General features: G+C 39.1%; 1 protein-coding gene across 3 annotated transcripts in view; it reads left to right on the plus strand.

Annotated features, from left to right (window-relative positions):
• RANBP17 (RAN binding protein 17) overlaps window positions 1-15646 on the plus strand; it is a 340310-nt gene that overhangs the window by 276495 nt on the left and 48169 nt on the right. For all 3 annotated transcript variants that reach the window (XM_086714573.1, XM_025923706.2, XM_086714706.1), the window contains 2 exons: window positions 3985-4092; window positions 6483-6565. In XM_086714573.1, coding sequence (XP_086570699.1) covers window positions 3985-4092; window positions 6483-6565 — 191 coding nt within the window. The remainder of the gene's footprint in view (window positions 1-3984; window positions 4093-6482; window positions 6566-15646) is intronic.

A 15646-nucleotide genomic window follows, 5' to 3' on the forward strand; every position in this document is an offset into this window, starting at 1 on the left:
CAGTGCTGTGTGCTAGGCCTGAGGAAAGAGTGAAAGGATTGCTTCTCACAAGAACGAATAAAATGGATCACTCTTTAGAAGGCCACCATCTCGTAGATATGACATACAACTAATGAACAGTCAATGGGTTGTCACAAAGATGGCATGCAAAAGACCATATGAACACGTAAGAGGAAGAGATTGGCTTTTGGGCAAAAACAAAACAAAACAAAACAAAACAAAACAAAAACGTCGGCTTCCCAGGGAAGTGAAAGTTGGGCGAGGTGTTGAAAAATAGACATTTGCTAGACAGGAGAGAAAGACTTCCAACAGCATTTGCTTTTGTGAAAAAAAAGTACACCTGTTTCACATTCATGGAGTACCTTTAAAATAATCTCTGAACTGGCCGGCTGTTTCTGTTCTGGAACCACATCCTCATACCCCTATCTCTGAACGGTTTTAACAAAAACTCTTTTGTTGCTTTCTAGGATGTTACTGTGCTTTCCCTACTGTGAGATCCCAGAGGGAAAGAATTATGTGTTTTCCCATTTCTGTTTCCTTGGGGTCCAGTCATACTGACTGCTGGTTGTGTGGATGGATGGGTGGTCATCGTCAAGAAGGAAACCTCATGCTTTTCATTTTTTTATATTTGGCATCTGATAAGGCTATGTCATATTATTAACACTTCTGATCTTCCATTCATCTGATGTAGACGTTAGGAATTCATCGAGAAGGTTGGGTGAAAGCGGTTAGGTCTGTGCCTCTTCTACCTAAGGGCTCCCTCCCACTGTCTTCCTTCTTTCCATAAATAGGCAGTCCTCACAGGCCACTGGAAAATTAAACTCGTAGAGTGGGTTCTGATTCTCACCCTGTAATCTGAGTCTGGCACTCTCACTCTGAAGCCCTTTTAACCTCTCAGCTTGGTAGACCTCTACTCTGCTTTCCAGTAATCACTCATTTTCTCTGTGGCAGTCACCTCTGTCAGAAGCATATTAGAATCGGCACTACTCTCATTCCACACAGAAAAGGGAGCATCCCCTCATGTCCCGCGGCTTTCTCCCGTAGCGAATGCAGTGTGCTCTGAAAAATATGATGGTTCTAATGCCTGTAGAATGCCTTGCAAAGGAGCTTGTGTGTGCTTCTCATCCTCTTTGATTCTGAGATTTGGGTCTTGTCAGTTTCCTGGCTAGCCTTCCAGATGCTTTCCCACTAAAGATCACTGAGTCTGTGCTCAGGAGGTCTCCTGGTGGAATATGTTCTCACCTGTGCTTCTCTGGCATTGCTTTTGGTACTCAGAGAATCTCTGTTATGTGTCAGCCATGCAGACTTGAGAATGAATTCCCTAAGAATAAAAGCTTTGTCTTACTTATCTCTGGATCCCCGGCCCCTAGCACAGTAAATACCACATAGTGTCTATGATCTATCAAAAATAGCAGATTTTCTGCTACATAGAAAAAACAGTAAGTTATCTGACAATAGCCAAAACAGAGTTAATAATTAAGTTCACTGATTTCAGTTTTTTCATTTTTATCCAACTGAAACCTTATATATACACACACACTTCCTTCTTATCTCCCTTCTCCGCTTCATTTCCCTTTGTAGTACTCTCTTAACATATTATGTATGTCTTTTATTTATTTTCTGTCTTTTCTTATTAGAATATAAAGTCCATGAGGACAGGAATTTTTTAATGTTTGGCTCACTGGTGGCTCCAGAGAGTCTAAAACAATGAATAGACATATACAGAATAGGACTTCAGTAAATACTTCTTAGGTAAATTCTTTGTGTGTGTGTGTGTGTGTGTGTGTATACACACACACACACACAAATGCAAAGCCTTAACAAAGGGAGACAAAAGTATTGCTTTGTGAAATTTTAGGGAGCTTGTGGTTCTTAAAGAATTGGAAGGCTTATTTTCGTTGAAAGTTACGTGAATTATTTCCTGAAGCTTCAAAGTGAAATGCACAGTTAAAAGGGAAGAAATAGGTAGTTCTAATCAAATATGCTCTACTTGATTTTTAGGTTGACAGGTTGACAGCAACAAATATTTATCGAAATCTGCTTTGTGCCAGGTCCATGCATACAAGTGCCTGGGTCCTGCCCTCAAAAAGTATTTAATAGGAGAGATTGAGTAGTTAGAAGGCACTGGCACACAGTACCACAGCTAGACAAAGGAAACACACCTAACCAAGTCTTGGGGGACGGGAAGGCCAGGGAGGCTTCTTGGACTAGTTGGCATCTATGTTGAAATCTGAAGGACAGATAGCAATAGCAGGGGTATGATAGGGAAGCACAGTCTTTGCCCTTTAGAAACTCACTAATGGGGCAGGCAGATAACAAAAGCAATCAATCTTAATATAAGTTTGTTGCAAGAGATACGGGGTCAGAGTGCTCATTGAACGTAGATGAGGAAGAGATGGATTCCTTTTGACAAAACAGAGAAAGTTTCACCATCCCAGGGGAAGCGCAACTTGAACTAGGTGTTGAAAGACAGGAATGAGGGGCGCCTGGGTGGCGCAGTCGGTTAAGCGGCCGACTTCAACCAGGTCACGATCTCAAGGTCTGTGAGTTCGAGCCCCGCGTCGGGCTCTGGGCTGATGGCTCAGAGCCTGGAGCCTGTTTCTGATTCTGTGTCTCCCTCTCTCTGCCCCTCCCCCGTTCATGCTCTGTCTCTCTCTGTCCCAAAAATAAATAAACGTTGAAAAAATAAAAAAATTTAAAAAAATAAAAAAAAAAAAAAAAAAAAAAGACAGGAATGAGTTAGGCAGAAGAAGCCACGTGTAGAGGAATGGAGACAAGAGAGTTGGCAACCATGGATTTGCAGGGAATTGAGAGTGGCTGAACCGTGGATGGGGCAGGAATACTGAAAGAGGAGTCTGAAGGTCCACAGGGACCATATCTTAAAGGGCCTTGTATGCCATCCTAAAGAATTTGAAATGTATTCTAAAGAGCAAGGAAGAAAATTGTGGTCTTTTCCACCATGGAAATCTCTACCCATACACACAGGAAAGGAACACCACTAAGTAATTCAGTTCTTTCAGCACTTTCATCTGAAACAAAAAGACAAGTATACTGGAAAACATCAGAAACAGAGAAACTTAGAAAATAGGAAAAGAAGAAATGAAGGAGTAGAATAGCAAGGTGTTTTGTGTGTGTGTGTGTGCTGCAGCTTAAGCTTCAATTTTATATTTATGTGTCCATTTAGCAAGGAGGAGGCCCCAGTTAAGGGTTAAAGGACCAGTGGAAGTGAGTCAGAGTTTTCTAGGTTCTGGTGGTCTCAGCCGTTGACTTATCAGAGGCATACAATTCTTACTATTGAGGAAGATGTTTGAGAATTTCTCCTTGGGTATACATAGGACTACCTTTTAGCTGACCCTGAGTAGATTAAAAGTTATGCAAAGCTTTTCTTCAAGCTAACATCTCCAGTATTCCTTGGAGCTACAGTGGGACCAAGCAGAGCAAATCAGCAACTTAAAAAAACGAAAAGAGATAATTTCTAAGCTGGAAGATAGATAGATAGATAGATAGATAGATAGATAGATAGATAGATAGATAGGGATTATTATTACTATTTCCCTCTCCTTCTATGTATTTTTAAATTTTCACAAGAAATGACACTTTTTCTTAAGTTGTTTGATGCCCAAGAAACTGATATTAACAATTCAACTATGTTTTTATCCTCATTAAATTTATTTCCTTTCCTACAGTATGCAGCACATTTCTTTAAATGTGTTACTTATATGATACTTTAAAAGTGTCTTTTGTTTATAGAGTATACCAAGAACAAAAGAATATAATGTATGGGATATGTTACAAATCAGAGCACATCATTTTACAATCCCCAGCAAACATACAGCTGTGCAGGTTAGGGAGCAATTTATAAAATTTCCATTGCTTATTAAACATAGAAGAAATGTGGATTCTCTTTTTGCTTTTGAGGTGCCGCTAATTTTCAGGAACAATATTTCTTTTGACCCTTAAGTTCTTTAACAGGCTTTATAAAAGGTACCCAACGTATCTTCCCATTCTTCAGAGGACTATCGAACGGTGGTATGGAGAGCCAGCATGCACAACTCCCATTCTGAAACTTATGGCAGAACTGATGCAAAACAGGTAAGAAGTGCAATGGGGGAGAAAAAAATCTGCTATCTGGCAGCAGTCTCTAGAGGTCAGATTTTCCTGTTTGGTATGTATATAGTCAAGGCTTAGCAAGAACTCAGGACCCAGAATTTTTAAGATAACTGGTGAAAGCAGTAGAATTAGAGACATAAGGTTGAGACCTTTTGGAAAAAGAATATAGTATATTTAGGTGTATAAGGGGACTAAGGGAACTGGAAAAAAATTGGAAGGTACCGCCACCGTTATTTAAAATATTCAAAGGCAAATGGAGGAAGGGCTTCTGTTTTAACTGTTTCACTGCTTAACTGCAATTCCATGTAATTTGAGAGCAGGGAAGTTTAGAGGTCTCTGAGTTGAGATGGTTCCTTCTTCAAGAAGGGAACTGAGTCCCAGAGCAGTTCATGGACACATAGTTTGTCTCAGGAGCCCCAGGGATTGTCCCTGCTTTGACAACTAAGTTATCCTTTTCCTCTTTGCCAAGATGCATGTATGTGGATGATTTATGCATTCAAAATTTTCGTTTAAATAGCAACTACAGTAAACAGGGGTGTATAGATCTTTTCAAATTAGTGTTTTCATTTGGGGGTGGAGGGGAAGTACCCAGTAGTGGAACTACTGGGTCATATGGTAGTTCCATTTTTAAGTTTTTAAGGACCCTCCATACTGCTTTCTACGGTGGCTGCACAGATTTGCATTCCCACCAACAGCGTGTTGGGGCTCCTTTTTCTCCACATTCATTAAAAAATTTTTAAGAGTGAAAAATAAACAGCAACTACAACTTCTTAAAGATTGCCCAGTTGACCTTATAATTTGCACAGACCAGCAGAGATTGAAATACTCTGCATATAAATATTAACAAAGATGTAGCTAGAGGACAAAAGCTGCAAGAAGGTAATTGGTTTTACGTCTTTAAAATATGTCATTGTGAATATGGCTTAGCACCAAATTACCTGTCACTTAGCCATCGTGTTTCCTCAGTTCCTCTTGTAAACTATGTGTTGGAAGGGAGATATCCACACAGGGAAGGAGGATGGACTGTAGCTGTAATTTTATCTCTGGTGCTAGGTCTTTCACAGTAATAATTTAAAATTTATTAAATAAGAGGTGGAAAAAGACCTGGCAAATGAAGAAATGTATTATTCTTTTAAAAGCCGTTTTTTAAAACCATTCTCCTATGTACCTTAGATACTGTAGGAAGGGTGGCTATGTTTGTGTTTGATTAAATTATGGTTTTTCAACCAGATAATTGATATTATATATTACTGATACAGCATTTAATACTAAGGGAGAAAGTTACTGCATCGTATATTGTAGAGTATTTTATACCTGCCATAAGCAAATGATTCGTATCTATCTAACACAGTTGTCCTTAGGAGTACCTAGTGAAAATCTGTAATCTCAGAAAATATGTTATCTTGTGTGTATTTCTCTAGAGTCTAATGTGAAGTATGTATGTACGTTTCTCTTTAGTCAATAATTGTATGCCAGCAATCAAAAGTTCACAATCTTTCTAGTAAGTTAGAACTGCACCTTATTCTGAAGCATTCTGAGAAAGCATGAAGACGCAACAATTCATCATTCCTGGCAAAGGGACTTTAGCAAGTGTCTTTGCTTTTTTGGTATTGCTTTGCTATGACCTATCTGCATATTTTTGGCTAGTCCTTTAAAAAGCATGCCATTATTTCTTGAAAGCACAGAGACCAGGCATATCAGAGCCAACTGAAACCAAACTGATGTTAAAAAGCAAGTATTATGTCAGGATGGCATATGTCAATCCTTTATCCTGTTCCTACTGTTCCCCTACCTGTCAGAAACCAGGGAAGCAGAATCATTCTTATTTAGAATTCCTAGGATTTGTTTCTCTTTATTTGAGCCATGTGCAATGGAAACTCTAGTCTGAATGTAATTTCGTGTATGATTAATTATACATATGAGCAGTATTAAAAAATACCTACATCTCCTATCTGTCACTTTAGAATTTGTTTTAAAAATGTTTATCGGGCACGACAGGAGATCACAAACGTAAACCTCTATACAGGTATTTATATAAACTTACAGATACACACCCTGGGGTATTTTATTAGTATCTATCAGCCACTTTGCATGAAAAGAGAAGAGAGTAAGTCTACGATTTGGGATGTCAGGATATTTTTTTGACAGATACAACTGAAATCTTTGAATCAGTCAGTGAATGAAATTAACTCTTCCTGACTGTCCTAGTATCTTTTACATATTTTATCGACACTTGTTTAATGGAGTGGCATTTTTTAAAAGGGATCATTATACTGCTGCTACTTCTAATAAATGAAAATGCTAGGCACTTTAAATCTACATTTGGTTTCTTTATCTACACGTATAGTCTGGTTTTTTGCTGTATTTCTTAGATCCCAGCGTTTGAATTTTGACGTATCATCTCCTAATGGAATTCTTCTCTTCAGAGAAGCTAGTAAAATGATTTGCACTTATGGTGAGTATCTTTTTCCATATTTGTCTCTGCAATATAACTTTATCTCTTTGGGGGAAAGAAAGATGTTAGTTATTTTGTTCTTTTGAACCTTCCTATCTGTATGAATTTGTGAAGTAGGTAATAGTGCAGAAAGCCAGGTAGCTATCATATTGGCATCGGGAGAAGTAAGTAAGCAGTGTGCCTTTGACTACAAATCATGCCTGACCAACTTGATGAATTTCTTTTGGATAAAATTGCAGTGTCAGTAGGCAAAGGGAATACAACTAGATAGAATATTGAAAAGTTGTAGCGTATTCAAAATTGCGAAAAGTTACATCAGGGAATTTGCTATCATGGATCAAGGAATGCTTAGACCACTATGTCACCAGCACTGAATTTTGGAAAAATATCCTGCTAAAGGGCAGTAAACATTTTATTACAGGGAGCTTTTGGGCATTGCACTCTTAGAATCAGAGTTCTATGGTAAAGATAGTCCTATTCAATTATTGTCACAAAATTTGTTTCGCAGTTAGAATCGAGCCTTAGAACTACCATAAACCCTAATACTTGCCAATTCTGACAGCTTCATCAATGAAATTCTCAACTCACTGAGACCTTTATGTATCCTGGGGATGGGGGTAGGATGGGTAAGAATCCTGTTCCAGTTTGCCGTGCACTAGCTGGCCTCTGCACAGTACTCTTCTTGAGAGATGGTTTCCTGTGTCCTCTTATTCTCTGTTTTCTTTTTGGCCTGTCGGTTCTTGCTGTTCCAAATCAGTAGCCAACTCTGAGTACATTCAGTCTCAAAAATTGCCCATGATTATCGTATTTCTTTTTGAGAACCTTCCAACAGATTTTACAAAATTTTTCAAAGCCTCTTTAAGACCGTGTGTATTTGTGCATATCTGTAGGAACAACCACTAGAAATGTATTACTTCTTTAAAAGTAAAAGCCTATTTAAAAACAAAAAAAAAAAAGGAGAAAAACAATTGTTTTAAATTGTTTTCACTTTCAAAACCCATTCTGGGACAGGAAGCTGTGTGCCTTGTAGGCCTCTGTTAAAAATGCATAGTTTTAATTGTGCGTTTGATTTTTAGAGTTTCAGATTCTAAGTGTGTGAAAACTACAGGAAGCACCTATTTGAGTCCGTAAACTTGCACTCTCCTATGTTCATCTGTACCAACAACTACATTGTCACCATTTTTGATCTGTTGAAAGTAGACACATTAGAATCATACAAAGTAGAAATGTTTTGCCTCTTAAAGGTAAAAATGAACCCCTTTTCAAATATTCTCAATGCAGTTTGCTTTACTTCCAGTGTATATCTAGCTCCTTCCATTGTCTTAGCATACAAAGATAACATGTCTAGACCATTTTCTAAAATGGTATCTTAGAGAAAGCATAGTTTTTGGAGATTAAAAGATCTGAGTACCAATTGTAGTACCAGCCCTTATCAACTCCATGACCCTCAGCCAAGACACTGTGTTTCTTTGTGCCTAGTTTTCTCACACACAAAAATAGGAACAATGACTCCCTACTGACCTACTTAGAATTCGAGATGGTTAGGTGAGCTACTCCAGGTAAAGGGCTTGGCACAGGGTATGACATGGAATAGACATTTAACCAACATGTGTCTCCTTAATCCAGAGCCATTCTCTTATACTCATAGAACCAGCCTTCTTTGGACAGGGGTTCACTGACCACATCACTTTTTTGTTCAGCTCCTGCTTGGACCACGCTGTCCTGCTTCCTTCTGCCTGTAATAAGTGCTTAGCTTCCATTTACTCACTTTATTTTTTTAATGTTTACTTATTTTTGAGAGGGAGCCAGAGCATGAGCAGGGGAGGGGCAGAGAGAGAGAAGGATACAGAGAATCCAAAGCGGATTCCAGGCTCCGAGCTGTCAGCACAGAGCCCAACGTAGGGCTCGAACTCACAAACCACAAGATCGTGACCTGAGCCAAAGTCGGACACTCAACTGACTGAGCTACCCAGGCGCCCCCTATTTCCTCACTTTTTAAAAGAAAATAATATTTCTCATATGGAACAATGTATGTATATGTAAGAATTTCTTAGTAGTTGATAGAGCTTTAACTCTACACATGTTAGATTTCTGTTACCAATCACAGTTGTATTTTCCTTCTGCTTTTTCTCACTCCAGTTTCTTTCACTGTGTGTAATTTTTCCTTTGGGACTTACTCACTATTGTGGTAGGACCAATCAGAGCAGTGCTTTCTCCGCCAGTGTTACTGGACCCCTAGAGCAGAATATATGTCCAGCCAAGTGACACCAAAAAGAATCTCAGAACAATGCCAAATCTGTAGGCTTCAAAAGCTACCTAGTCCTCTGTCCAGTTGTTTGACATAAGCAAAGAAAGGCATTGTAACAAAAGCTGAGGAAGTTAACTAAGTGAGGATCACATTGGAGGAAGAAGAAGAGGAGGAGGAGACAGAGGTAGAGAAAGGGAAGGAAGACAAGAAACAAGATGAAGAAAAGAGAAAAGAAGAAAAGGAGTAAAGAGGGAAAAAAAACCTTCAAAGCATTCTTGAGAAGGAAAGCTAGTAAGCTTTCTTACTCTAAAGAGAAACTAAGGGATTAAAGTAAGGTATTGCACCTTGGCTTGAAATAATAATAAGGTAGCTTTTATTTTTTAATCAGCTATTATGTGGCTATTCCTATACTAGACCATTTATCATACATTAGCCTATCAGATCCTCAAGGTAGTAGTGTTATCGGCCACTCACTACTCATTTGGCCTTGGCTAAGTTGCTTAGCCTTTCTTGCTTCAGTTTCTTGTTAAACAGAGAAAAGAACACCTACTTCATAAGGTGGTTATGAGGATTCAGTTCAGTTGTGCATAGAAAGCTCTTAGACCAGTTAGCTTCTGTGAACACTATTATGAAGAAATTGAAGCTCATAGAGATTAAGAAACTTGCCAAATATTGCATAGCTAGTAAGTCGCTGAATTGGAATTTCATTCAAAGTCTATATAAATTCAAACGATAGTCTCTCCATATTCCTTATTGCCACTTGGGAGCTGCCACAGGAAGATTGTCCTTGAATATTTATGATGAAGCACTGTTCTTTAACGTATGGTGATTTCTGTCCTAAAACTTAAGGGAAATCAAAGGCTCAGTGGCAAAATGTCCTTCAACTTCAAGTCAGCAGTGACTTGGACACGTGCACTTTGCATAGAATAATAGAAACATGTTTATCACCCTTCCCTGATTCCCGTGCTGTCCCCCCCCCCCCCCCATCAGCCAAACTGATTTGATCTGTCTTCACCCTCTGTAATGCCTTGTTGCCCCTTCTTTTACCTCTGGAGTCTTTAATATGCTCATGGAGGGTGATCATGTGGTCTGCCATCCAGGAGGTTGGAAGGTGAGGGAAAGAGTGGGAGGGCACAGAAGAGCAGCAGTGTTTATTTTTTTGGTAAGCCAAGCAGAAGGGAAGGGAAGCCCTCGGAAGAAAGAGGCCAGAACATTCTGCGATCCCTTCTGTCCCCATCCCTCGCTGGGTTTCTTCTCTGCTCACCTCTCATGGGCAGTATTTGGGTAGTCAGTGATCGGGGCCGTGTAGAGTGGGGAGGACTCTTTCCCACATGCACTGATTTGTTGCATATTTTGTGGAACACGTCTACCTCGCTGCTCAGTGAGACTGGCAGAAAAATAATACTTTTGATATGCTGTTTTATTTATCTACATTCTGTCATGATATACTTTGATGTAAGTTTTTAATTTTGCTTCAGCTCTCAGCTGCTCTCGCCGTTACAGCTCAGGGTCAGCAATGAGGTTAGCCACAGTAGCACAAAACAATTTCCTGTTTGTACAGCCCAGGTAACATTTGGATGAGGATTAAATTTTACCACATTTTCTACTAGCCCAAGCCTATTATTTCTAATGAGTTTTAAATTGCTTCAAGAACGTGTATTTCAAAACTTAGTGCTGTGATCCATTCAGCCTGAGCAACTTAATAAAGGAAATTTTTTTCTTGAATTTTTGGTTAAAATGTTGCATGCAGTGTAATAAATGTTATTACTTTGGAAACCTACTTCTCAGTTTTAAGAACTGGATGTTTTTTATGCTCAATTTCCATTTGTCTAATCTTTTCTTCCTTTAGCCCCTGGGTCCTGGTATCTTTAGTGACATCTATTGGTTGAAGAGTGCACAGAAGGGAGAAATCGTGATAATTTTCATAAGACTAGGCAAAACAGAACTGCTTTTATTCCCTCCTTGGATACCTGATTTAAGAAAGTTCAGTGTGTGAAAATCTAAACTTTAAAAATGGATGGAACAGCCATGAGTATTCACTATATGTAAGAATTTACATCAGGGCTCTTTAAAGCAGTATGTGCTCCAGGTGCATTTAAGGTATGACTTAATCACATGCTTAAATTGGATTGGTAAAGCAATGTACAAGCCACTGTTATTTATCGTGACCTAGAAAACAGACCATGGTTTTCTAACTGGCTTTTGCAGAGCCCTGGAGATCTGGAAAGGACCATAGTGGGCCTCCAGATAGCAGGGAGGAGGACACCCTACTGCCACTTTGACCAGAACCACCCTGCTGTATAGTTGCACCAGATTTGTTTGTAAAAGTGAGTCACTTTTTTGACCACTTGTGGGGTTTTTTGTAAAAAAGCTTGAAAATTACTGGCATGTGCTATTAGAAGCATTGTGAGAACGAAGGATTATGATTATATATTTATGTTTGATTACCAAAGAAAAGCTGAAGAACGCATTGGTCCTGAGATAACTAAAGTCTTAATAAATGTCTCCAGGAAATAACAGTTCTGGAAAACAAACTATCCAGGAACCATGTATGTGGCCTTAGATCTTACTGGAAACTTGGATGGGGACATAGAGTGTCAAAGTAGTATTAAAGTAAAGCTCATGATAGAATGACCGACACCTTGAGGATACCAGCACCAGGATCAGGTGGCTTACAAAAGCAAGACCTTGGGGAACATGTTCCACAGTAGATCCACACATACCAGACGTGCCCCCTTTTGCAAACAAGCAAATAATACTACATAAGCTATTAAATAAGGAAGAGTGATGTCCAACCAGTCGCTTAGGGTTCAGTGGATTCTTTCATCCATGCAGCTGACAGTTACTGAGCATTTACTATGTGTCTGATATTGTGAGAGTTACAATGGATAGGATAAGAAATAAGACACACAAAAAAGAATCTTACTGATTCTTCTCTTGAGGAACTTGAGTTCTTCAGGGGATTCAGTCAAGTAAATGAAGACTTATGATGCACTGCGCTCACTTTTATACTTGAGAAGCATACAGAGTGCTATGGTAGCCCAGAAGTTTCTAACTCAAACTGAGGAGTCAAACAAGGAAGAACTTTTTTTTAAGTTTATTTATTTTAAGAGAGAGAGAGAGAAAGAGAGCGAGCATGGGCAGGGGAGGGGCAGAGAAAGAGAGTGAATCCAATGCAGGCTCCTCACTGTCAGCATGGAGCCTGATGCAGAGCTCAAACTCACCAACCACGAGATCATGACCTGAGCCGAAACCAAGAGTCAATTGCTTTACCAACTGAGCCACCCAGGCATCCCAAGGGACAGTTTTTTAAAGGAATAGAATAGGGCCCAGAAGTTTGAAGAGGGCATTTCAAGCAGACAGTAGCTGCTTTTACAAAATTATATAAATATAAAAAGTAGCATGCTCTGTTAGCAAACTGCAGAATTTCAGAATTGCTATAGAGAATAGAAAGTGAAAATCCTGATTATCTCATCATTCAAAGATAACCGTCATTATCAGTTTAGTGTGTGCTTTAAGTGATTTTTAAGTTTATTTAAGTAATCTCTACACCCAACGTAAGGCTTGAACTCAAAACCTCAAGATCAAGAGTCGTATGCTCTCTCGAATGAGCTAGCCAGGTGCCCTTACCATATTTGTGGTCATATTATAATTTATTTAATCATTCACCTTTTGATAAATGTAATTTTTTTATACACATATAATTTTTCACCGTTACATACTTTGTTTCAGTAAGCAACTTTGACATGCAGTTTCATGAGCTTCATTTGTTCAACAAATGTACCCTGGGAACAGCAGGCACTGTTATTGACTCTTTGGATACATCAGTGAGCAAAACTGAAAAAGGCATTATTTAGCATGTTAATAACTGGAATTTTAAAAAAAGAAAGAGAAATTCAGGAGAAGGAACAATAGAAGTACTAGGGATTGGGAAAGGTGTTGTAGTAACTTAAGTAAAGGTGACATTTGAGCAAAGACTTGCAGTAAATGAGGGAGTTAGTCATGTGAATATCTCTGGGCAGAGTATTCCAGGCTGAGAGAAGACCAAGTTTTAGGGTCCTGAGGCACCAGTGTATCTGGCATGTCTGCAGAGCAGCAAAGAGATTAGTAGCTGGAGCAAAGTAAACAAAAGGGAAAGTTATAACAAGAGTAATGTCATATAGTGTCATTCTTGTAGACAGCAATCAGGACTTTAGCTCAAGTGAAATAGAGGGACTTTAGAATGTTTTGAGCAGATGAATAACATTTGCTACTGGCTTTGACCAAGGTGATAGTGGGAGTGGTGAGAAATAGTTCGATTCTGGATATACTTTGAAGGTAAAGCAAATCAGATTTCTTGATGGATTGGAAATATGGCATGAGAGAAATAATGTAGTCAAGGAATTTTGGCATGAACAACTGGAAGGATGAAGTCACCATTAACTGAGATGCATGTGAAAGGGATCAAAAGTTCCATTTTGGTCCTGTTCAGTTTGAGATGTTAATTAGATATCCCAGTAGGAATATTGAATATAGACTTGGCTATCTGAGTCTGAGGTTTGGAAGTTAGGTCTGATCTAGAGAAAAAATGTGGAAGTCATTGACTCTTAGATGGTATTTAAAGCTGTAAAACCAAGGTAAAATCCCCTAGGTGATGGGTGAATATGCATCTAGAAGACTTAGGTTTGAGTCCTGGGGCACTTCAGTGTCAGGGGTAAAGGAGAAGAGGAGCAACCAGCAAAGGAAAGTGAGAAGGAGCAAGAACTGAAGAGAAGATCGGGGTATGTGCCTTGGAAGACAAGGAAGAAGAGGTAGTTAACTGTGTCAAAAGCTGGCAGTGAATCAAGTAAGATAAGGACTAAGAGTTAACCATTACATTTAGCAACAAGGCGGTCATTGGGAACCTTGAAAAAGAGCGTTCTCAGTGGAGTGGGCATAAAAGAGAATGAGAGGAGGGGTGCCTGCGTGGCTCAGTCAGTTACGCGTCCTACTCTTGATTTCGGTTCAGATCATGATCTCATGGTTCGTGGATTCAAGCCCCGCATTGGACTCACACAGAGCCTTCTTGGGATTCTCTGTCTCCCTCTCTCTGCTTCTCACCCGCTCACTCTCGCTCTCTCCCTTTCTCTCTCTCAAAATAAATATTTTTTTTTAAAAAAAGAGAAAGAATGAAAGGAGACGAAGACAATGAAAACAGTTCTTTGGAAGAGTTTTATTACAAAGGGGAGTACTATCTAGCAGAGAGGTAGGGCCAAGAGAAGGTGTTTTTTGTTTTTTGTTTTAAAATGGAAGATATAATAGCATAGCCTGTATTTCAATGAGTTGATCTAATAGGGAAACAAGATTGCATACGAGAAAAAGGAGAAATTTATTGGTGCTTTGTCCTTAAGCACATAAGAGGAGATGGCATATGTTGAACATATTGGAGGGTTGGCTTTTACAGGAGACAGTGTAACTGCAGATGCTGGTAGATAGGTAGATATTGTAATGAACTTTTAGAATTAGAATATGTGTCCAGAAGTGGATTTACACATTTTTTATATTTTTAATAAATATGACCAAATTGCCCTCTAGAATGATTACACTAATTTATGTTCCCAACAACTTGCTTATTTTCCTGCCCCCTCATCAACACTGCATTGTTTAATCTCTTTCAATCTGAAACGGAAATACTATATTCCTTTCCACTCTTCATAGCTTCAATTCTGTCCCAAACCATTTATGTCCAGGGGCCTCGAAAGACAGAGTAGGTTGAGTGACCTAAAGTAAAGGAATGTCGGCAAGCTTGTGGTTCTCTTCCCATAACTGTTCTGATGATGAATGAAGACATTCAACCTATAGAGCTGTCAGCTAAATATCACCTTAAAATTTTAGAGATTAAGAGGGAAAAAGAAAACGTAAATCAATGTAAGGGATTGCTTTATAAGCCAGGAAATAACATTGTTCGTACTAACGGTTCTTCCTGGTACAAGATACTACTATAGTATTTTATCCCCTCAGCGTTCTTTTTTTAAGTATTCTTCTGAGGACACAGCGAACTGGTAGACTATAGAGCAAAGAACCACACTGTGACCCCATACAGCCAATTCTCTATTGAAGGAACAGAGGGAAGATATTCCAAGACATAGCATTGACCTTACTTTGAATCGCATATTAGAAGGAAGTGTATTATGCTACACAGCCAGCTTCAGCTCCCCCTCTTTTCCCGGCCATAGCCCCCCATGTGTGAACTTACAGGCTACTAGACTTGAGAAAGAAATGAACCCACAGGAGTATGCATTGTCATATTTACATTTACTGAGCGAGCGCTGTGCCAGTTACTATGGTAAGCGCTTTACATATGCTGTCTCCTTTACTCCACATAAGAGCCTGTGTGTTTTACGTACTTTAATTATCCTTATTTTATAAATGAGGAAACTGACTTACAGAGATTAACAATCTGCTCAGACACCGAGGTAGTAAGGAAAGAGGTAGGCTTCAACCCCAATCAGTATGAGTCAGAAGCCCACCCGGTTCATTACTCCCTTATGCACTGTATTTCTGTCTTCTGTTAGAATACTGTCTTTTATATAGTTCTCCACCGGAGACCTGTGAAAGAAGATCACTCTTCTTTGGGTGTAGGAAGCCTGTTTTGAAGGAGACATTATAGAGTCAGTCACTCAGGGAAGAGGTGGGGTCTCAGAAGGAAGAAGAGTTAAAAAAAAAAAAAAAAAAAAAAAAAGACCTGAAAGTAGATCTCAGGTAAACAGAAGTGGAGATTTTGCGTTTTTTAATGTATATCCTTCTCTGAATCTAGATCTTGAGGATTGTCCAGAAGGGTACTTCTGAGTGCTGGAAGCTAACCCCAAAACAAA

This window comes from Puma concolor, chromosome A1 (assembly GCF_028749965.1).
Source record: "Puma concolor isolate L17-30 chromosome A1, mPumCon1.1.hap2, whole genome shotgun sequence".
In the NCBI taxonomy this organism is placed as follows: Eukaryota; Metazoa; Chordata; class Mammalia; order Carnivora; family Felidae; genus Puma; species Puma concolor.